This window comes from Melozone crissalis, unplaced genomic scaffold (assembly GCF_028551555.1).
Source record: "Melozone crissalis strain CALT ecotype California unplaced genomic scaffold, PUWL_Pcris_2 ptg000061l_1, whole genome shotgun sequence".
In the NCBI taxonomy this organism is placed as follows: Eukaryota; Metazoa; Chordata; class Aves; order Passeriformes; family Passerellidae; genus Melozone; species Melozone crissalis.
Window position 1 is genome coordinate 10258730 of NW_026535839.1, and position 22798 is coordinate 10281527.

At 41.2% G+C, this 22798-nt stretch overlaps 1 protein-coding gene across 4 annotated transcripts in view; it reads left to right on the plus strand.

The window, feature by feature from the left end:
* The window catches only part of FSTL4 (follistatin like 4), a 208126-nt gene that overhangs the window by 179553 nt on the left and 5775 nt on the right, over positions 1-22798 (plus strand). For 3 of the 4 annotated variants that reach the window (XM_054287914.1, XM_054287915.1, XM_054287916.1), the window contains exons 8-15: positions 835-955; positions 7425-7586; positions 8601-8735; positions 10257-10283; positions 15430-15548; positions 18122-18271; positions 18869-18976; positions 21937-22046. In XM_054287914.1, the coding sequence (XP_054143889.1) occupies positions 835-955; positions 7425-7586; positions 8601-8735; positions 10257-10283; positions 15430-15548; positions 18122-18271; positions 18869-18976; positions 21937-22046 (932 nt within the window). The remainder of the gene's footprint in view (positions 1-834; positions 956-7424; positions 7587-8600; positions 8736-10256; positions 10284-15429; positions 15549-18121; positions 18272-18868; positions 18977-21936; positions 22047-22798) is intronic. The other variant, XM_054287917.1, reaches the window with a different exon arrangement.

Consider the following 22798-nt stretch of genomic DNA (forward strand, 5'->3'; position numbering starts at 1 on the left):
TCCACAGTTTGCATAGAAACACAAACACTCTGAAGCTGCAGAGTCAGTAGGTTGGTGGAGTAACAAGAGAAGCTGCTTCATTTAGCCATCAGTGCTGTGGTTCTCTTAGCTGCAATTCAGTAAATAAACATTGAAATTAACAAATAAATAATGAAATAAATTTCTAAGCAGCATACAGCATAATCAAGCATAATCAAGTGCCAAAAGTGTGTCTAATAACTCAGATCCTTTCCATCTGTAATCAAAAATTGAAACAATGCAAGAGCATGTCTAGAAAGATGAAGGGGAGGAAAAAATATACTTGTTAAGCAGTTACAGAACTAAACAGGTACGTTTGAGAAAAGGCTTTTTGTCTTCTTCCTTGTCTCCTGCCTAGGATATTGTCTGACATGAGTAACAAAGAGCTTCAGTTCTTTTTCATCAGGTCTCAAGGCTGCAGTGCATTTTCTAAGAACCAGCACAGATAAAGGAAACCTTAACCCACCCAAATGTTAGCATTTTATGCATCTGAGGTTAACAGGTAGATATTAAATTCCCCCATAAATTAAACAGCTGGAAATAGCCATCTTTTTTATGTGCAAAAAGCACCTTGTTAGCAACAAAGCACAAAAGTTCATATTCTCAGATGAGTCACTTTACCTTACTCTTAAATCGCTGCTCATTTTCTCCCTGTGTGTTGATTTATGAACTTTATAGCCTACTGTTCAAAATTCAAGCTGTGTCCCCAGGCTGCATTGCTATCAAAACCTCTGAGCAGGTAGTATCCATTCATGTAGTGCTTAAAATGTTGTTACTAAATAATAAGGCACCTTTCCTGTCTTTTGTTCCATTCAGGATTTTGGAGAAGATGATTCCCTCTACATCACCAAGGTAACAACAATTCACATGGGCAATTACACCTGTCATGCCTACGGCTATGAGGAGCTGTATCAGACCCACATCCTTCAGGTGAATGGTTAGTAAATGGCATATGTGACATTCCATGAAAACATTCCCTGAGAAAAGTTGTGTGTTAACCTCATTCACACAGAGATGTGTAAAGCCACAGCCCAAATTATCTGTGCACAAGAGCAAACGCAGCTTGGGGTTTGCTCACTCACACTGTCACACAGGCAGTCAAAAATAAAAGTATCAAGGGGGGGTTGTGTATAATTACCTGGGCTTCAGGAGGGATTTTCATTGTTAAACAAGCTGTCAGTGACATTTCCATAGAGTTAAGAGCAGCCTTTCCAAGCATCTCTTAAAGTAATTACTACTTTTGTCAACAGAAGTGTTGCCTCAATAATTTCTTTTTCCAGAAAATCGTTTCTGTTGCATGAAATAGTCCAGGATATTTAAATAAATACAGCAGTGTTTCCAAAAGCAGCTAACCTCCAGCTGTATATCCAGGTTATTACCTGGTTGTACTGAGCTTGGTTTGCTGAGGGCTGTTTACACTGGCTCACTGGATTGCAAAATGAGGGCAAATCATTTTACAGGTGAGAGAATCACACAATTCCAGCATTCTCATGCACCTCCATCCCCTGGACTACATTTGTGCCTGGTGGAACTGATATTCAGGTGCTCACTATCTATCTCCTGACCTCAAACTCACTCAGCTGGATTTAGTTTAAAATTACATTAGATTAAGCCAGCATTTCATCAAGGGACCAGCCCACAGAGTATCCACCTCCCCAGCAGCAACAGCATTTTCCAGCTTTCAGCCCTTTTTCACATGTGCTGATGGTGCCCAGCAGTGTCTACAGAACAGGGGACAGGGGCACCCATTACTAACTGTGGTTACAGTTAGTTATTCTGGTATGAAATGGGCTGTACACTCTGGGATGTACTCTGGTATGAAAGCATTTATTTTTAAGGAAAATTCAGTAACTTTATTACAGGGTATATATGATAAAAGGAAAAATAGTATTTATTCCTTTCTCTGGCTATGTGTTGACCTGCACAAAGGAGAGCTTTCAGCTGGTAGAGCAGGTCACAGAGGTGACACAGAGGTCAGCAGTGAGAGGAGAAACAGTAAAGAGGGATATTTGTGCATCTTAAGAGGAGCCATGGTGGTTTTGTTTTGAGGTTTTGTTTTGACTTCAGGTCTTCTGGACGTGTGTAAGTGCTCCCCCCACCACACAAGTGCCTGGAGGAGAGCACAAAGTATCTGGCTGATCTGAATGAAAGCTGACTTAATGTCTCTACATAATAATTTGCCATCTTTTTGAGAAAGTAAACTGTAAATCTCAGCAATGTGGATAACCAAGTCGTGTGTGCTGCAGCTGAGAAAATAGGTTTCCTTCCTCAAAGTGCTGTTTGTTTGATGAATGGCAGTTGAAAGAAAAGCCAGCTAACAACTTAATCCCATGTCTATTATGTGATGTATTATGAGGCCTGAATGGAGTTTAGTTGGCAGACAACAATGTAGACTTTATCAGCACTGAGAATAGAAGGCCCAAAGGCTTTGAAACTTAAACCAGAATGAGAGGAGAGCTGGATGGAGTGTGGGGAGGGGGTGATCTGTTCCATACTCACGCTTGCCACTTAGATTTAACTTGTTATTGAAAGATCACATTTTCTTTTTAAGTGGAAGTTTCATACCATAGCTGCATGGGGGCTTTCTTGCCAAAAGAATAATCCTGTTATACAAAAAAACACTATCTGTGTGGGCTTTTTAATATGCTATATAGTCACTAAATACAGAATAAAAAGCCTTGCATTCTGGTATCAACTCAGGCTGGCTAGAAAACACTGCAGGGTCTAGAAATCTTTGTCTCACAGCATCTGATATTCCCTTGTGAGCCATTAGGCTCTGCAAAGCTGGGGTTTTGCAATTCTTGATGTGGCTGCCCACATCAGTCTATTCCCTCCTGTTCTGCCTGTGTCACAGTTTCCTCCAGCAGCTGATGCAGGGGTGACAGCCCTGATGGCAGGAGAACATTGCTTGCCTTCAAATGCATTGGAGGGTTCCCAAGGCAGAGCCTTTCACACGGAAAGAAACCTCAGTTTTAGTAACTTAAAGGACAAATTGAGGAATTTCTCTTGACAGGAGTAGAGGGAAGAAACTGAGCCAAGCTGAATTGAGTGAAGATGCTGAGAATCTAAGTGTAGTTGATGGGCTCTGTTCAGCACTGGGGCTTGTCTCTGTCTGTCTGTATCAAACTAAAAACTCCATCTTCAGCATGGAAGGGTTTTTGTTGCTTTCTTGTGTTGGACTAGAATGGAAAGAGAATGTGACAGAAGCAAATCAGCCAGAACTCGGGTGTATCTGCTCGCCTGTCTCCTCTAGGGAGGCACTGATCTACTTTCAACATCAAAAACTTGGGGTCTTTTTATTTTGTGAAAATTATCAGAATTTTTCTTTTCACATCTCCCATTGTCTTTTGGGAGAGAATAGAGAAAGAAGATCCAACTAGAAGTAAAAGGGTTTATCTGCCACCCTTCCCAAGCCCGCTATGTCTCTACAGGCAGGTTCTAACTTTTAGAATGTTTTTCAGTTAATGCAGTTTTTTCAAAGCTGCAGCAATTCCTCCAGCATCCTTTGGTCCTTTTCCAGACCACCTGGGCCCTGTCTTACTGTTTCCTCTGAGACACAGCAGTGAGCTCACAAAAGAATTTGATCCTAGTTACATGTGCTCACTTCCTCTGCTTTTATCCAACATATTAGATGCTCTTTAACTTATTTTTTTCTTTGTCTCTTTTTAGAACATTAAGCTAGATTCTTACATTGATTAGGTAACATAGAAAATAAGGAAATACATGCTTAAATACAAAGTTTGCAGCCCAATTTTGACAACATTAAATGTTTATGAGATTTGGTGCTCTACTACTGCTCAGCTGCTGAATGCTATGCAGTGTTTCCCTTTGTGTCAGATGGTTCAGGATATCCCAAATAACATGGGTAGATCCAGATGCTTATTTTGACAAGCAGAGATGAGAATCCTCTTTGGCAGAAAATGTGAAGGTCACCAGGTGAGTGCTGGCTCACATCTGGACATGTGAAATTCAGCCTGTTTGATGGGAGAGGTTTGGTTGAGCTCATCAATCTTAGGATTCACAGTTACTGGTAAAATTTAAGTCAGTGTATTTATGCAGCTTGCCCTTAACATCTTTGGAGGAAAAGAAATTGTGCTGAAAGGCAATGTTTAAACAGTTTAAGACTGAAGAGTTCATCTTGCATTCTGGTATCTTTGATCAAGAGGAGCCAAGAACAGCGGGAAAATTTTGTTCTCTCCCATGTATGGATATTGCTTGGGAAATGTGTGCAGTATACACAACTGTTGGGAGAAAGCAATTTAGCACTTTCAAAAGGAAAAAAGAGGTCCTGAGGATAAAGAATCTCATAAAATAGTAATCAACTATGAAAATTGGTAAGTCTCTTGGTAAATCAAGAGATTTACTGAGTGTAGGAGATTTGCTGCGTGTAGGGCATCATGTTTCTTGGTCCTTGCACTCAGGAAAACATCAGCATAAATCAGAATATTGTATTCCTTGAAAATAGTTTTAAAAAAGCCATTTGATCCTCAGTCCAATTATAAGGGTCCAATAGGACAAATTTTCCAGTAAGGGAGATGTTATAAACATGGATGTTTCATTAATGTGGCTTTTCAGAAGAAAACATAAAATGCTGCAAGCTCCTTTCAAATCATAAATGTAAAACATCTCGAGTAAATGATTGATCTGTTAATTATTGCTACACCCTGGAGTATAGAGCTCCTACAGCAGCAATGGATGTCTTTGGGCCTTGGTGGCACCATCTGTGCTCATCGTGTGCTTTATCACCTGAGCTGTTTTGTAGTAATGAATTGGTCTGCTCACCAGTGAGGTGCTGCTCAGTATGCAGTGGTAGGCAATCTACCCAGTCTCATACTTGTTTCAATGCCTCTTTCTTCCTACTTTGCTTAAGATAATGGCATTTTTATATTGCCCTTGGTTGCAGACACAGTAATGGTTAGCAATGATATATATTCACCAAGGGAAAAAGCAAAAGGTAATCCATATATCCCAAAGTCTGGAACTGAAATCTTTGCAAGTTTAATGTGCTTACTTGGAATGTATTAATTTGTAGCAAGGACAATAAAAATATATTCTGCAGTTTGCTGTTATCACAAGGCATTTGCATGAAATAATTTACCTGTGCAGTGAATTATATAAGACAAGGGAGAAGAAATAAAAAGTTTAAAAATAGAAGGAAAAGGAAAAGAGAGCAGAAATGGAGGTGAAGCACATACTCTTTGTAGGTGAAAACAAGCAGTTTCCTTATTAATCACTCTTGAAAAGATACCTTGCTATAATTTTAAGTTAATTTTCATGCAGAGCATTGATTCAGTGTCTAGGACCTGTGAGCTACCTTTGGCAATATAAATCTGTTGTGTTTGCAGCCCTCCAGGTAAAGTAGGTGGATTATTCATGTGCAGGCTATCAACGTGTGAGGTAAAAATGTGAGAGATGAAATTTCAGTCTGTTTGCAGTGCCCTGATTCTGTGGCCAGCCTGGGAAGTGCTGACACAGCTGCCCAGATGAGCAGGAAAGCCTAAAGCAAACAATATTAAGGAAATAACAACCCACAGTGGTTTTTAGAGATTAAATAGGTGATGACTGGGATGGGCTCTGTCTCTGAGAGCTGGTGGGTGAGAAGACACTTGGCTTGGACTGAAATTTCTCTGGTGCCTTTGGCCATGTGAGATCTCAGCCAAGTCAGTTGATTTCAGGATTTGAGAATCAGACCTTCTTGAATATTGTAAATCTTTTTCCTCTGCATTTGTAGGAGGCACACTGTCCTTCAGCTGTCAGTCTAAATAAATCATGTTGGGCTTCAATGGACCTCACTTACTCAATAATTTCATTCTAAAAATGTTACTCGTAGCATCCCATCCAGGCTGGACAGATCCACATTGGACTCTGGCCATAATTTTACAAAACTGTAAAGCTTTCAGCAGCTACATCATTAATCCCAAAAATCTCCCTATCTGATAGAAAAGTTGAATGCCTCATTGTGAAACAGATACCATCAGCCACGGTATTAGACATCCTCACATTTCCTTTTATTTTTCCCTCAAGATGGAAGAGTCTTGCTGGTATCTTTCACTGATGCTGAAATATTGCAATTTTTTTTTTTTAAAGCGAGTCAGTAAATTGTTAAGAAATAGTGAATGGGTGGTATTAAGCCTTGTTGGTTTGAGCAGTGAAGGAAAGATGATTGAAAATCAATGAACATCTCTGAAATTGTAATATAATTAGTAGTTCTGCCAGTGGAGTATATTAAATAGCTCAGGAGTGCCTTTGTGAACAAGGTAAGTCATGTTTTAAAAACCTCTCAGTGAAAAGAAGTAATTGATAAACACTTTATTTGTTCAGAATAAGAAGTAGTGAATACACAGTCCACTTCCTGATGGATAATTAAATGCTCAAGATTAAGTTATTTTTCATAGGCAAGAACTCAAATTCTCTCCTAGATTCAGTGAAGATCTGAAGTTTATACTTTAATTTTTAAATATGTGAGTACCCACATTAGGTTTTAATCCAATTGTTAAGTTCAGTTAGTCACTCAATGAAAGTCTAAATACAGAATTGGATCACAAGGTTCCTCCCTGGCACTGGTATATTAGTTTACTCTTTTCTATTATAGAATCATAGGATCACAGATTTGGGATGGAAGGGATCTTAGACACTGTCCCAATCCAACCCCCTGCCATGGGCAGGGACACCTTCCCCTGTCCCAGGTTGCTCCAACCTCCATCCAGCCTGGCCTTGAACACTTCCAGGGATGGGCCATCCTCAGCTTCTCTCACATGCCAGTGCTTGGAAAAGCATTATTTTCTATTTTCTGCCCCCAAAGTCAAGCTGTAGAAAAATCATTCTTGTAGCTTGCACTGACAGCCAGACCGAGCTCATCTCCGTGGTTCTCAGCTCAAAGCCCCTCGTGGCTCTGCAGCCCTGGCGCAGTCTCAAGTCTCCAATTCCTCAAGTCCCCAGTCCCAAATTCCTCAAGTCCCCAGTTCCCCAGTTTCTCAAGTCCTCAATTCCCCAAGTCCTCATTTCCTCAAGTCCCCAATTCCTCAAATCCCCAGTTCCCCAGTTCCTCAAGTCCTCAATTCCTCAAGTCCCCAATTCCTCAAGTCCAGTCCCCAGTTCCCCAATTCCTCAAGTCCCTAAGTCCCTAATTTCTCAAGTCCCCAGGTCCCCAATTCCCCAAGTCCCCAATTCCTCAAGTCCCCAGTTCCTCAAGTCCCCAATTCCCCAGTCTCAAGTCCCCAGTTCCCCAGTCTCAAGTCCCCAATTCCTCAAGTCCCCAATTCCCCAGTCTCAAGTCCACAGTTCCCCAATTCCCCAGTTCCCCAATTCCTCAATTCCCCAATTCCTCAAGTCCCCAGTTCCCCAGTCTCAAGTCCCCAGTTCCCCAATTCCTCAAGTCCTCAAGTGCCCATTCCTTGCCCCCGCAGTGCCTCCGGTGATCCGGGTGTACCCCGAGACGCAGGCGCAGGAGCCGGGTGTTTCAGCCAGCCTGAAATGTCACGCCGAAGGGATCCCTAATCCCCGCATTACCTGGCTGAAGAACGGCATTGATATCATGCCAAAACTATCCAAACAGCTATCGCTCCTCGGTAAGAATAGAATTCTGATTAATTAAAGTATTGTAGGCAGGGATTAAGGAGGATTATTTTGCACTTTAAACCAGAAGTTCTTGTACTTTGCTAAGCCACAGTTGTTGGAAATCGTGTTATAAAACCCCTGTTCTTTCTTTTTATCTCTTTCTCCTGTGAATTTCCTGGGAAATACACTATTGATTGATGTAAGTGGTAATTGCATTCTGTTCAAAGACAGCCTGCCTGTTTCTTCACTGCCTTGCTTCTTGTGTACAGCACAGGAGAAAAGAAATGCATTAAATTATTTGAAGAGAAATTCGTTAAATTATTTGTTCACGTCTAAGCCCACACAGGATGCAAGTCAGCTGAGAGTCATTCTCCCACTCAGCCCTGCTGAAGGAATTGGGATTTTAACTCTTCTAGCTCCCCATTCAAATGAGGGTGCAACCGGCATAGCAAAAGGCAAAAACATTTATTTGCAATTTTCTATGTAAAAATATTAACCCCATCCTCAACATGCCCCAGTCTGGCTTTGGTAGATTGTGCCCTTCAGCCTGTGTTGGTAACATTGATATTGCTGCATGACACATACAATATCTCAACATGTTCCAAAGGTTTTAGCCATTGGTCCCACTGTAGGAAGCAAAATGGTAGGAGGAACTGTAGAGAGACCCCTTTAAACCAAAGTTTTTTTGTGATCTGATGAAAAACAGTCTGCAAAGCGGAAATTAATTTTTCTTCACTAAAGCCAAAGCACTTTTCTAACAGAAAGAAGAAATAAATGAAATGTTATTTATAGTTTGACTTGAGATTGTTATTTGTTCTTCTCTGGTGTGGATGTGCTGATGGAAAGGAGCAAGACATCTGCTCCCATGAGAATCCCCAAAAACCTCTAGTTAAATAGGAGGAAACACATTGGGGTGGAACCACCCTGTTGAGCCTTCACTGGGTGCCTGTGGTGATGGAGGACAATTAAGGCAGGGAGCAATTAGCAGCAGTGAGGAGCACTGTCTATGAGTGTCTCTCTTACAGCAAATGGAAGTGAGCTCCACATCAGCAGTGTTCGCTATGAAGACACTGGTGCCTACACCTGCATTGCCAAAAATGAGGTGGGAGTGGATGAGGACATTTCTTCCCTTTTCATTGAAGACTCAGCGAGAAAGACCCGTAAGCTCAATTTTCCATGCATTTCTTCCTTTAAATAGTGTTGGAATGTGATGATATACATGTAATTTAATTTAATGTAATTTAGTTCAGGCTATTGCATGCAGTAAGTTGGATCTTACATAAGGTAATGACAGTTCTGAATGCACTTTGATCAGAGGATTGGACACTTTTTGGGGATAGAAATCATGCAGAGAAGGTAAAATCTTGTCCAGGAAGATGGTGTCTTTCATGTGGCAGAATTATACTGAGTGTGTGATGGGTAACAGCTTTATTGGAGTAACAAATTGGCAATAGTTTCAGATATCAGGGAATCCAAGATGAAATATTTTGTCACATTCTATAAATCTCATTGATTTCTGTATAAGGCTTCTTTTGAAGCCAGTTACCAGTCAAAATTCTTGAATATTTAGATATCTGAAAAATGTCGTGATTAAATTATTTTACCTGTTTTTACATCACTGACTGGCAAAATAGGTTTCCCTCAGTGTGAAATTATCTTCCACCTCAAAGACAAATACCCTCCCAGCTACTCCTCCCACATTTCCCATAGGAGTGCAGCAGTGTTATCTTGACCACACTGACCCCAAAACAGAATTGCTGAAGGAGGTGATCAGTTGTCCCATAGAAAAGCTCCCAGAGGCCTGATCTTTCCCAGTTCTGCTTTCTTGAATGCCTGGGAGATTACCTGGGTTTATGGTGATACTAAAAGTCTAGGTGCAAATGTGATTTTTACTGCTTTTCTGGCTGCTAATATAGAGCAAGAATTGAAACAAAGTTACCCATAAATATGAGCTTTCAAGGAAAATCTTTGGAAAAGATATCCTATTCCTCATTAACTAGATTTATATACTCTTGTTAATACTGGTCATTTTCCCTTGAATACTTGAGCAAGGGAAATTATAGTATGTTGAGAAATAATTGGATCTATCTGGAACAGAAATTCAAATGTAGGTGTACTTTAAAAGCTTATGTGAATCGTGAAAGAATGCAGTTGCATGAAGTTCCAGGAGATAACACAGCCAAGGGTGTAGCTGCTGTAGCTGCCAGCCTCAGGCTTCTTCTGAAAGATGCTGGTGGACCTGGCAGAACTGGGTTAATGGTTGGAATTGATGATCTTAGAGGTTTTTTCCAACCTTAATTATTCTGTAATTCCACCTTGTGTTTCCTCATTGAACCTGCACAGAAAACCACAGGCTGTGCCATACCTGCAGCTGCATTTGGAGGTAACAGCTCCTCTTTAGTAGGTCATTGATCTTTGCACAGCTGCCTTCATTTCAGGAAGGATTTTTCCCATGTCAAAGTTTCTTAATTGTCTCTAGAAGGAGCAAATGTGTTTAAAACTCTCTGTCTTTCCTGGTATTTTATTTGAATGAATGTTACAAAATTTTCACCAATTAAACAGTTCATGTAAACATGAGTATTTATTTAGTTACTTGATACAATGAAAGTTTTGACATTGTTTTGTTGTTTTTTTTCTTTTCTTGATTATTTTCTGGCTTTCCCAATATTCTGATGCTGCAGTTGCAAACATACTGTGGCGAGAGGAAGGTACTGCAGTAAAGTTCTTTTGTTGTAGTGATAATGTGCTTGTCTGCTTTAATAATTCCATGATGGGCCATTCTCCACTGACTTGCCACTAACCCTATCAACTTTCACAGTCACCAGATTAAGTACAGACCAGACTTTTAAAAGCTAAATTATTCAAATAAGAGATGTCACTCTTGTACCTATAGCTTCTTGCATTTTCCCACTATGAATTAATAGATGACCATAAAATATATAAAAATATGAATTTTATGTATACTGCCAGAAATGTGAGTAGCCTGAGATTTTCAAGCTGCATTAGCAATCACACAAGTGACAAAAGTGCTCTCAAATTACCATAATTGAACAAGTAAGTTATAAATTCAATATACTGCATTTTTAAGCAAGCAATTCGAGCTCTTCCTTTTCAATAGCATGTATTTATGTTTTCTAGGTGAGCAACAGAAATTGTGTTCTTGACTGTTAGGCAAAACAAAAATCCAAACCACAACAGGTTTTCTTCCCTCTATCCTTTGAATCAATGCAGGGTAAAGGTTGCCCCATTTCTCCTTGTTTTAATTGGCAGTAAGAGCTCTAGTTTGATCAAACTTACAGTGCGCCCTTCACAAGGTCAACAACTGTGTATCTTGGAAGTCAAAGTAAAAAAAAAAAAACAAAAAAAAACATCCTGAGCAGCTAATTGACTCAAGGATATCATGGAGGCCCTTAAAATCACCTTATCTTGTGCATGCATGTGCTATCATAATTCCCAAAATACCCAGTGAGAAGCATCATGCAGAGCCCAAGGGGCTCTCACACAGGTTGTCCATCTGACTCTGTGGGTGAGGAGCCCAGGTGTGCAGAGGGGACCCTGTGACCCTGGGCTCCTGGGGGGCCTGTGAGCAGGACACCCACTCCCTGGAGGAAGGTTCTGAGGTTCAAGTGTAGATATAAACCAGTTCTCACATCTGCCAGCTCCTTGTGAGGCAGCTGAGACCTCGGTGTCCCTCAAGCTGTGTGGGAAGGGTTGCTGTGCAGTGGCAAACTGCTCTCAGCCACATCCCCCTGCAAACCCCCAAACTCCCTCACGCTGCTCCCCCTGCAAACCCCCAAACTCCCTCACACTGCTGCTCCAAGAAGGGCTTCAGGCTCACTCTGCTTTTGGAGGGTGCCTCTAAACAACAGCTGGGCTTCCAGCCTCAGCAGGAAGGTTCTGGGTAGCTTGGGCTTGGCACAAAGGATTTGGGGGCAGAAAGAGGGTGCCAGGGCATGGTGACATAACCTGGTGCACACTGTCAGTGCCACTGTTGGCCACAGTCACATGGAGCAAATACAGTGGTTTATTTCTAGAGTCCCTTCCAACCCAAGGCAAATGCAGCTCACTGAGGTCAGAGAAGTGGCTCAGTCACCTAGGAGAGCTCCCCAGCATTTCTTTCTGAACACCCCACCTGCAGGTTCCTGGTGCAGGGCTGTGAGGAGTCACCACTGCTGGTGTTCCTGTAAATGGCATTTTGGGCACTAAGAATTGCTATTTCCCTTCTGCTTGGACATGAAATCTCTAATGCATCTCGTCAGTCCAGCATCACCTGCACGATGCTTCATGGCTGTTTTTATAAAGTGTTCCTTATGCTCCTTTTTAAAGAAAGCAGTTGGATAATCTTACCAGATGTGGAAGTAGAGGAATATTTAAAGAACAGCTGAGAAGTGGTTTGCAGAAAGTCTTGTTATAATTTTGCTAAATACATGGACTTACTGCTTATCAACTTTGCACATTTTAAACGAAAGTATGAGCAATGTTGAGGCAAAACATGGCCAGTAAAGCAGATCTGCTATTGATGTTCCTAAACAGTTCAGTATCTGTAAAGCAGGTTTATTACCCTGCTTGTGTTGTTCTGTGGTATGTGATGGGCACATTCATTCTAGAATATACTTCAGCATGTGAAATCTTGGCACAGAGAAAGATGGAAGACAGGAATGACATTTTTGGTTTTATGTTTTAATATATCCGGTCAATTCCTTACTATGTGCAAGTAGCAATATTAACAGATGCATTGGTAGGTTTGAGCTCCTTTAAAATGATCAAAACCTCATCCCCACAAGGTCTGAAGTAATTAAAACCTCGGGAAAATGCCTAAACAAAATACGGTGTAGAACAACTTTTGCAAGTCAAACTTTTAACACAAGTATTTGGTCATTTTAAAAGTCAGTCTGTCAGTTTGTTCTCAAAACCTTTCACACCATGCACAAGCAATGCCTTAAAAATGGGTGCATGTAGGACAACCAGCCAGTTAAACCTGGGGCTGGAAGCACATGCAGTATTTACTCAATGTACAAATAGTTTTTAATTTTGTCCAGAGAAAACCATGAGTAGCCCAAATGCAAAGCAGAGATTTTTTTTTTTCATGACAGTGTTCATTTCTGTAGTGAGCATTGCTTACTTAATACCTGGAGAAAAGGGGCATTTTGTGCCAGCAGGCAATCAGCAGTTATGTGAGTGTATGCACTTAAAAAGCTGAAAGCCTTTTCATTACCAAATGTAAGCTCTAAAATATTTCCAATCTTTAGATTAAGTTGAGGAAAACTATTTAAGTATAAGATCAAAGGAGAGTATTCTGTGGTGAAAAATTTGCCCTTTGATCTCAAAGAAGGGATGTATAAATGTACACTGATGGAGACACTGTATTTCTCAGATAAGCTCTTGTTGATATCAGGTGTCCTCCCAATGTTTTTTTATTAGAACCAACTTCATCTGGAGTGGATCAAATAAGAACTTTTATGTTTAGAAAGCCCTCCCCATTCTTTTTTTTTTTTTTTATATTAGGGATATTTTGCAATATAGGTGAAGTACTTTGCCTTTCATTATGCCTTTAGGTTTTGAACTAGTTGTGTCATCTAACCTGAAATGTCCTCAATTCAAAAGGAAAAAATTTTTCAAAACTCCTCATTAGTCCCCAAGTTCCCAATTTAGTACCTTCCTCACTACTATAAAAAACACAAAATACTTCATTGCCCACCTCTGTACTGAAACAATTCCCAATTCCCTGCACTAAGGAGTTGCATCAGTATAATAAAAAATTGAGTCCGTTCTACTGATGACCTTGAGATTGTTTAGGATGTACCCCAACCAAGATTTGGCAAATGTTTCATAAGTCACAATAATAAAACACCTAGTTTGTCTAGTAAAATCCTGCTTGGTCTAAATATCAGCATGAAGACCAATCTCTGGGGAAAAAAATTGGTTTAATTTTAACTGACAAACTTTTTTAAAAAGAGAGTAACTGAACGCTCTCAGGAATTTGTAGTATATTTTAATCAGTCTGCACAAAAACTTGGACTCATTTTACTGTAAAATAAGTAGTAGAACTTGCCAAGTCTCTGACTCTAAACCTATTGGCGTAAAATTTTTAATCAAAGTATTTTTGTGGGTAATTATGGTCTTCTTTAATACACCCTCATTGTAATGGGATCATCAGACAAAATCACACTACTCTTGTGCATGAAAATAATAATAAGCATCCTCACAATAGTCATAATTGATTGCCTGCCTGTTTTCACTTCTGAGGATTAAAGTCCTTTACCCATGAAATGTCAGCACTCATTCCAGGCCAGGGTCAAATTCTGCCCTCTGAGTGTTCATCAAATCCCACTAAAGCAGGTGGGAGTTGTGTGGATGTTAGGAGTGCAGGTTTTGGTCCAAAGTGCCTGAATGAAATGTATTACCAATATACTTGGGGAAAAATAACCCTTAGTCCATGAAATAACTCTCAATGGAGCTTTTTTCCCTACATGCATGATCCTGCCCTGTGCAATCACATTTGAGGATCACAGCTCTTGTACCCACCTGAGCCCTAACTGGGGGATTTCTGTGCTGTGGTTCAAGAGACTCAACCATGTCAGTACAGCAAACACCACATGCTGACACATTGTTCTCTGAAATTGCTTATTTGGCATCAAAGAAGGGGGCTTAGCAACAAAAACACCCTTCTAGCCTTACTAAATACAACAACGTGTTTTACAACATTTTCCAAAAATGCATTTGTCCAAATTACCCCTATTTTTACTGTCAAATTTCCTGTGATGATTTAGATCTCAATCCTGCAGACAGTTAAGAAATGTGAGAAACACTGTCTCTGTGAGCAGTACTTAGAGCTGCCACCACAGGACCAGCAAAGGGAATTTTTAGCACTGAACACTGTTCAGAGCCATAGAATGGGGACTTTATTTCTCCATGGGAAAAAATTGAATAAATTAGAAGATACAAATTATAGCATCTCCATATTGTTGGCAGATAAAGTACACGATCAACACTGCTAGGGGTGACAGTGGTCATTGCAAACACTTACTGGTGGTGGTGTGAAAAAATGAAATTATTGGATCTTTGAAACTAGAGGGTTTGAAAGGATCCTGAACATTTCTTAAAGATCTTGTCATTGCAATTCCATGTAGCATGACAGAAGTGATAAAATACAATTTCCTAATGGCAAAGCAATGACAATCAGCCAGTTTTCCAAATCTCCTGGAATGCCCTGGTTGGATAAATGAGTGCTAATGCAATGCTGAACTACTCCACATTTGTGAATTACAGTTTGCAAGATTTCAAAAATGTATTTATTTTGGTGGCTGTAGTTAGTTATATTTTAAGGAAATAAAGAAATCTATATGTTTTCATTCATGGTACAGATGCTAAACACTTCCATTTAACATCACAGTTACCAGTGGTCAAGTTGCCTGTAACAGGATGACCTCCACTTTAATTTTAACTAAAGCTTGTCTTTCAGTTCTCAAATTATTGTCAAGCTGTTTTTAATGAAATCATAGAAAAAAAACAAATTAATAATCTGAGGGGGGTAGCAGTGCAACAGAGAGGCTTCTTGGGATCAAATCCTGTTCTGGTACCTATTTACAAGACCCAGCCATAATTATTTGGTACAACCACCGCCACCAAGGCAATGCATTTTTGAATGTGTTTGTACCTCTTCACTCCTTGAAGCCCTTGTTGTGACATGAAATTTGATTTGTGAATGCTCCAACTGCATCCAAATGACCAACTTTTATGTAAGGCAGATTTTGTTTGTCGGGAAAGGAGGACAAGTTCTTTAAAAAAGTCCTAACAGCTATGGATGCATGCAAAAAAAAAAATTCAACTCCTTCTTCTTTATCCCCCTTTAAGGCCTGAGTGTTGGGAATATGTTCTATGTCTTTTCTGATGACGGGATCACAGTCCTTCAGCCAAATGAATGTGAAATCCGGAGACACATCAGGCCTGAAGAGAGGATTTTCACAAGTTATGTAAGTCCTGAACCCAGCAGCTACAGCTGACAGCTGGGAAACTTTTTCTTAATCTCTTCAGAGTTGTTATTGCTAAAGGACCTGTTTGCCACAGGGGTGTTGGAGCTTGGTGGGCTTCATGCAGCATCCCTGAGGTGTAGCATCTTCTCTTGAAAATCAGGGGATCCACCTAAGTTCTAAGGCTGACATGGAGGATTTACTGACACGCTGCAGAGAATTTGGCTAGTTATCACAAAAGCAAAGATTTTCATTTGTCCTTTTGATCTGTTTACTTATCCACGCCCCAAATTTGTAACTGGGCTTTAGGGAAGGTACAAAAGTCAACAGCAGAGAGATGTGCACATTATTCACTGGTGCTCTTTTTACTGATGGCTCCATAGGCAAAGAAGTGGACTACTTTGGGCCACTTTCTGCTCTTTGCAAGTGCTTTGCTATGTTAAACTGCAGCAGGGAGGCAAATAAGAATGCCCAGGAAATGGTTGTGCCATGGAGATCCTCTGCATCTTCTGCACTGAGAGAGAGACTGCACCGTCTGTGTTTGCTGTGGGCACTTTTGTGTCTGCACTGAATTTACCTAACCCGTGCTTTAGGAATTACAAGGAACATTTTTTCAGGTGTCAGAAATGTCAAGCACTGGCTTGTAGGCAGTGGAGCTCAACATGGCCAGTGGGATAACACGTGCCTGGAGGCTCTGAGAGGTCAGTGTTCTCAGTGACCTGCTATGTACTCCTGCACAGGAACATACAGCAGGCATATCCTCATGAAACTGACAGTTCTTAAAAAAAACACAGGTGCTGAAATACAGCCAGAAATGCTTTTTTAGTCACTCCTTTCCTTACTTTCTAATTTTTAAAAGGGGAAGTTGAAAATGTGGCTAAAGAATGTGGCTCTTCAAAAAAAAAAATGGCTCAGCCTTGATTTCAGTTTTGGGAGGGATCAAAGGCTAGAATTGCTGTCATGAGCCCTGCAGGTCGGGTCAAGCTCTGCATCTTATGAGTGTATAGGAAGTATTTTCTAAATCTTAATAAATTTGTGGTTGATACTGGGTTTTTTCCACTAGATTTTAATATACCTTAGAAGTCCAGACTGATGCTTGCCCCAAGGCTAGTCTATGGACTTAATGCTATTAAACCACACCTAAGCTTTACAAAGACAGAAATCCTGTGTTTCTTTTCTGAAGAACTGTAAATATTGAAGAGGTGGACCTGGAGAAACAGATCAAAAAGAACAAAACAGAGAGGGCACTTAAGGAAATCATGTCAGCACATTGGTGTGCATGAGAGGGATTTTTAACACCACTTGGCTGCTCTTCAGAGACACCTCTGAGGGATTCCTACAGATCTCCAAGGACCCTTCCCTTGGCCTGGGGATAACTGACATTTTTTACTCCCTTTTCCCTTTTACTATCTTGGATGTTTGCTGCATAGACAGTAGCAAACATAGACAGTAGACATCCACCCTTGGCTTGAGTGGGTGCTGTGTTGTGAGAGCTGAGGATGAGGAGGGCAGTGTGAAGGCTGGCAGGTGCCTGACTGCATAAATGGCTCCTGGAAGCCCCAGTCTGGGCTTTTGTATCATCTTCTGGCTTTTAGCACAGATTCCCAGCCTGGCTGGAGGAACAGAAAGGAAAATGCAGCCAAGTTATTGAGTCTTTTATCTTCAAACCTTACTCATGGTCTCCACCATGACACTCAGCCAGCAGAGCTGTGCTGCTTGGAGGTGACAGCTTTCTATCCATAACTGTTGCACATGGTGTTGGTCCCTTACAACTCAGGATATTCTATTCTATTCTATTCTATTCTATTCTATTCTATTCTATTCTATTCTATTCTATTCTATTCTATTCTATTCCTCCAGTGCTGACATTGTTTTTTGTTGTACCTCCTCTTTCCCTGAACAAGCTCTGATGCAGCTCCAATCACATTTCCCTTAGGTAGGTTGGACCATTATTTAATATTACGCAACACAAGGTCTAAAATCAACAGTTGTGCTCACTTAAATTTATATGTGTTCATTCCCATTTTACCCCATTTCCTCCCCACAGTCTGGTCCCACACAACTGCTCTTTCAAATAAAGCATCTTGACAGTAGGAAGAGCAATGAGAAGTAGCAAACATGCAGGGAGTTGTTGGTGAGACCAAAAGTGACTCTTCAAACTCCTGTGCAGAAAATGAAGACTTTATGAAAAATATAAATCAGTGACTCAATTAATGTAAATCACTGTTTTTTCAAGGCTCAGAGTGATAGTTCTGTTGCTAATAAATGCTGACAGCACTGCAAGTCTTGATGAACCACAGCATGCTTCAAAAGATCAATCCATAGGCTCTGTGGTTATTTAAATTCAATATAGGTTCGCAGGAGGTCCAGCTGTTTAATGTCATTGCATAGAGCCAGGCTGAAGTGTGGTACCTGATAAATTAATTATTTCATGTTTTCCAGGAAAGAAAGGGGAGAAATATCATCCTAATGGAATCCCCAGGGATTTTTTCCCTGCAGTTTACAAGGCTAAGCTTCTTGCTGCTCCAGGCCCTGAACTTGTAAAAATTAAACCTTCTCTTTTTCTACCCCCTCAGGAGGAGATCTGTCCTAGAGTGGAAGGTGAAGACACTCAGTCCTGCCTCTGGGCCTCAGCAGTCAATGTCAGAGACAAGTACATTTATGTGACACAGCCAAGGCAGAACAGAGTAATGATAATTGATATCCAGACTCAAAAAGCCATACAGGTACTTACAAGTGAACACATTATTCACTGATGACAAAAGACTTGATATAGGACAAAAAAATCAGATCTTTGCCCAGTGGGTCTGCTGGACAAAGTTCTGCTGATCAGTAAAGAGCTGGGTCTGTGTTGCTTTGACCAGTGGCATCACATGGAGTTCACTGTTCTGTGACCTCACTGGCAGAATAAACTCCTCTGTGGGCTGGAGATCACAGGCTCAGGGCTGCCTCTGCAGCCAAGCTCACAGTGAGTCTGGTAAAATAGCACTGGGATGAATTTCTGGCTTAGCTGCCTGACCTGGGTCATAAGCAGTTTGGAGAGAATGCCTGTAAATGGGAAGAGCTGGTGTGGGTACAATTCAGGCAGAAATTGGCCCTTGATCTTCTGGCTGTAAGGAACAGCAGAGGATGGAGGGATGTCTACCCAGAAAATGGCACCAAACAGCCAAATTTTTCACCTGCTGCTGATCCCCCACTTGTTTTGAAGGCAAAGCTGTACAGGGAACATAACAGTGCTGCATGAGAATGCTGCAGGGAACTGATGTGATCCTTGTCATGTTCATTTGTCTCTGTGTAAATAACTCTCTCTGGGCTTTTTTAAGTCCTTGGATGTGGACCCATTACCAACCAAATTACATTATGACAAGTCCCACGACCAAGTGTGGGTGCTCAGCTGGGGGGACATGAGGAAATCATCACCCACACTGCAGGTAAGTCCTTACACCCTGGAGCCTTTGCTCTTCCTGGGCTCAGCATCACTGGTAACTGGTGGGTTGCAGCTAATTAGCCACATTTAATGGTCTGAATATAAAGCTGCTGTTTCATTTGCATATCCAGTGTGTTTTATTCATCCCTCCTCTGTCCATCCTCACATATTTTTCCTGCTGTTTAATTTGTTTTTGAGCAATGACTGTGCCACAGGCTGACAGCAGGGCTGCTTTGTGCCAAGGTCTGATTTGTTTTAAGACTGGTGACAGAGCCAAGTGCCAAAAAGTTGTGCAGCAAGGGCTGGCAGCTGGCTGTGAGCAGGACAAGAGTGCTGTGATCTGCAGCACTGCTGAGGCACCTCAAATCCTGGGGTCAGTTTTGGGCTCTCACTACAAGACAAACTTTGAGGTGCTGGGATGTGTCCAGAGAAGGGCAACAGAGGTGGGGAAGGGTCTGGAGCACAAGTCTGGCAAGGAGCAGGTGAGGATGCTCAGGGGGGATCTTATCAGTCTCTGCAATTCCCTGAAGGGAGGTTGGAGCCAGATAAAAGTCAGTCTCTTCCCCAATGTAAGAAGTAACAGGACAAGATGAAATGGCTTAAAGTTATGCCATGGTAAGATTGAGGTTGGTATTAGGAAAAATTTCTTCACTGATAACTTTCTCAAGCCCCAGAACAGGATGCCAAGGGCAATGGTGGAGTCACTGTCCCTGGAAGGATTGAAAAGAACTGCAAATGTGGTACCTGGGGACACAGTTCAGTGCTGGCTTGGCGGTGGTGGGGAAATAGTTGGGCTTGATGATCTTAGAAGGATTTTTTATCCCGAACAATTCTGTGATTCTGTGAGTCTGTCACAGTAAAATACAAGAAGGGGCTCTCTAGGGCATGAAGGAAAAAAGCCAAACCAAGAGAAGTAAAACCTCGGGGACAAATTGTGTTATTGGGTGTTAGTGATTCCAGTGCAGGGGTGCCAGTGATATCTGTGGAACTCCTCCATGCTCAGCACCACCAGACCTGCAGTGACACTGGGACTCAGCACTGCACATGAGTTTGGACACCCAAATTAGCTTACACTTCTGCATCATCTTGGCAGATTTACTCTTCTGTTGACAGCACAGAGAACATGGAGAATTGCCATCTAATGGGGCATTTTTCTGCTGCTGTATGATGTATGACAGAGTTGACACCAGCTGATGGATCTGATTTGATCCCTCCAGACATCCCATTCTCTGGTGGTGGTTTTCTGGCACTTGCTGCCCACCCTTTCTGGAAAGAGGCGTCACGTGAATAATCCTTCTGCCACAAGTGTTTGCTGCTAGGTCTACATTGAAGCATTTCCCAGCAGGCAGAGAAAAAGGGGGGTTGTGCTTTCTGACCTAAAAACCAACAAATTGGAGTCTGCATTAATTGTGGGGCTACCCAAGCTTCTGCTGGGGATATACTGCACCATGAAGATGAGCCATCCCTACCATCCACATGCTCCATCCAGTGCTGACTGTCAATAATAAACACTGGACCAGCTACTCATCACAGGCAATTTCAGGAAAAGATGCCAAAACAGGAATGGAGACACATAAATGAAGGTTTCCCGGGGAGCAACACCAAGTTGTCTCACCTGGGGATGTGAGTTTCCTGTACAGGGTATAAGGAGACAAAATGGGCTCTTTTTACCCTTTCTGACTTAATTTCATCCATCCAGCTGTGAGAAGTTTCTGTAATTAAAGGAGAGATGGCACAAGCATGTCATTATTAGGTAGAACACACCATCTGCACAGTTGGAAACTTGTTAGAAGGTTCCAGATCTCAGATAGTCCTTTCTGTTATCTTTATGATGTGCAGTTACACACATAGAGATGAGATTAGTATCATCAGCAGCAGATCCTTTCTTTTTTCTGACCTTCTTTCCTAAAAGGTGGGCAGTGACTAATTGGGCAAAGTTCCTTCTTAAAACCTGCAGTGTTCAGTTGCCGAAATGCAATAAAATACTTTCTTTTAATGAAGATGCTGCTGCAGAGGTTGATCTAAATTTCCACTCCTCTGGAAGTCAGGGATTTATCAAACTGCCTGTGCAGCCAGCTAAGGGGATGCTGTTGTTTAGCCATTACTGGCTAGTGGGAAGCAAATGTCTGGCCTCTTGAAAGCACTGTGCTAGGCTGGGCATCCTTCTTGAGCAATCTAATTGGAAGAAATCTAAATGGCATGACCAGAACAGCTGTCTGAAATAAACCTTTTAGGGATTTAGCATGTCTTTCATGAGTTATATAGCCATAAATTCAAAGCAACAACTGCTGCAGATTAGAGCAGCAGAAGGTCCTAATGAATGGACTAAAGTCATCTTAAACCCAGCAAACAATTTGAGCGTTTAACATTTTCATTTTTGAGAACTTTTCCTTTCTGGAGCAGTGGAGGAGCTGAGTTCCCCTGTCCGTGGAGATCTGTGCTGTGCTGGAGGGCAGGACCAGGGGACAGCCAAAGGGAGCTTCTTCACTCCTCCCTGGACTTTATATTGATGGATGAACAGTTTTTCTCCTTCAAAGTGATAATTAACTGCTGTGAGTTAGTGTTTGATCCTTCAGGGTGGTAAATTATCACCGTGCATTTAAGTGAGATTAATAAATATGACCATGGAGTGAATGTTTACTTTAGACAGTGAGGGATAAATTATTATTGTCCTGCTGTTGTCATACTGCTTCAGCTCCTGCTTGACTGCTCATTCTTGAGATGTAAACAACTTACAGGAGTCAAGTTGTGTACTTACCTTACAAATGTCATGCCTCAAATACTGTTTGCTAGCACAGCTTTTCAAGACAACTACACCAAACAGTGTTTTGAAATCATTAATCAGTTGAGTCTACTACAGCCTGGAAGGAGCCACTCGGTGCTGTGTATGTCTCTAATCTGTATTTACCTTTCTGCCTTACTCAGTGCTTATCCTGTGCTCAACCTTGTGTGTATTTATTGTAGGTGATTCCAGAGGCAAGCACTGGAGAGGATCCACATGTTATCCACACACCCTTTGAAGGAGTGGGAGATTTTTTTATACCACCTACAAATCTTATTATTAATCATGTTAGGTGAGAAATTCTTTTAATGAATAGTAATGGTGACCATGCTGCTCCTTTCTCATAACCTTAAAGCACTTTACAGATATGAATGAAAAAATGAATGAGTGAATGAATGAGTGAAGGAATAAATAAATTTGTAATGAATCTTAACTACATTTATCCCTGTTTTCACACATGAAGTGAAGAAATGGTTGAGGAAATTGCCAGTAGTTATTCAGCTAATCAGTAAAACAGCAAGAAACAATCCTGGGCTTCCCTTAGACCATGCACAGGCATTCAAACCTCACCTTAGTCAGCCATCCCTCCTTGCAGCTTATGGCACACTGCCCTGCCTTACTTGTGCCAGGAATATGATGGCCCAAAAATCACCTTCCTTGCCACAAAACTGTTGTGGATCTGAGCAGAAATCTGTGTCAAGGATATATTGCTTGAACTGGTAAATATGTACTCTGCCTGAAGCATAAAATGTGGTTCTTTCACATGCTCCCAGCTTGTTCAAGTATTGGATCTCTGTGTGAGCCTTATGGCTGGAGCAGAAAAATTGTATGCACTGCAGATAAAAAAAAACAAACCTCCATGAACTATCAGTTTTGAACGTTAATGTGATGTAGTGGTTAATGAGGTTGTGTAACTAACATACTAATAACCTGGAGTAATACTGGCTGCTTCCCAGCAGGCACAGGAAGCCTCCCATTAACATTATCAAAATTGATGATAGCTGCACAGCAATTTATACTATTATTTCCATGTTAGAACAACTG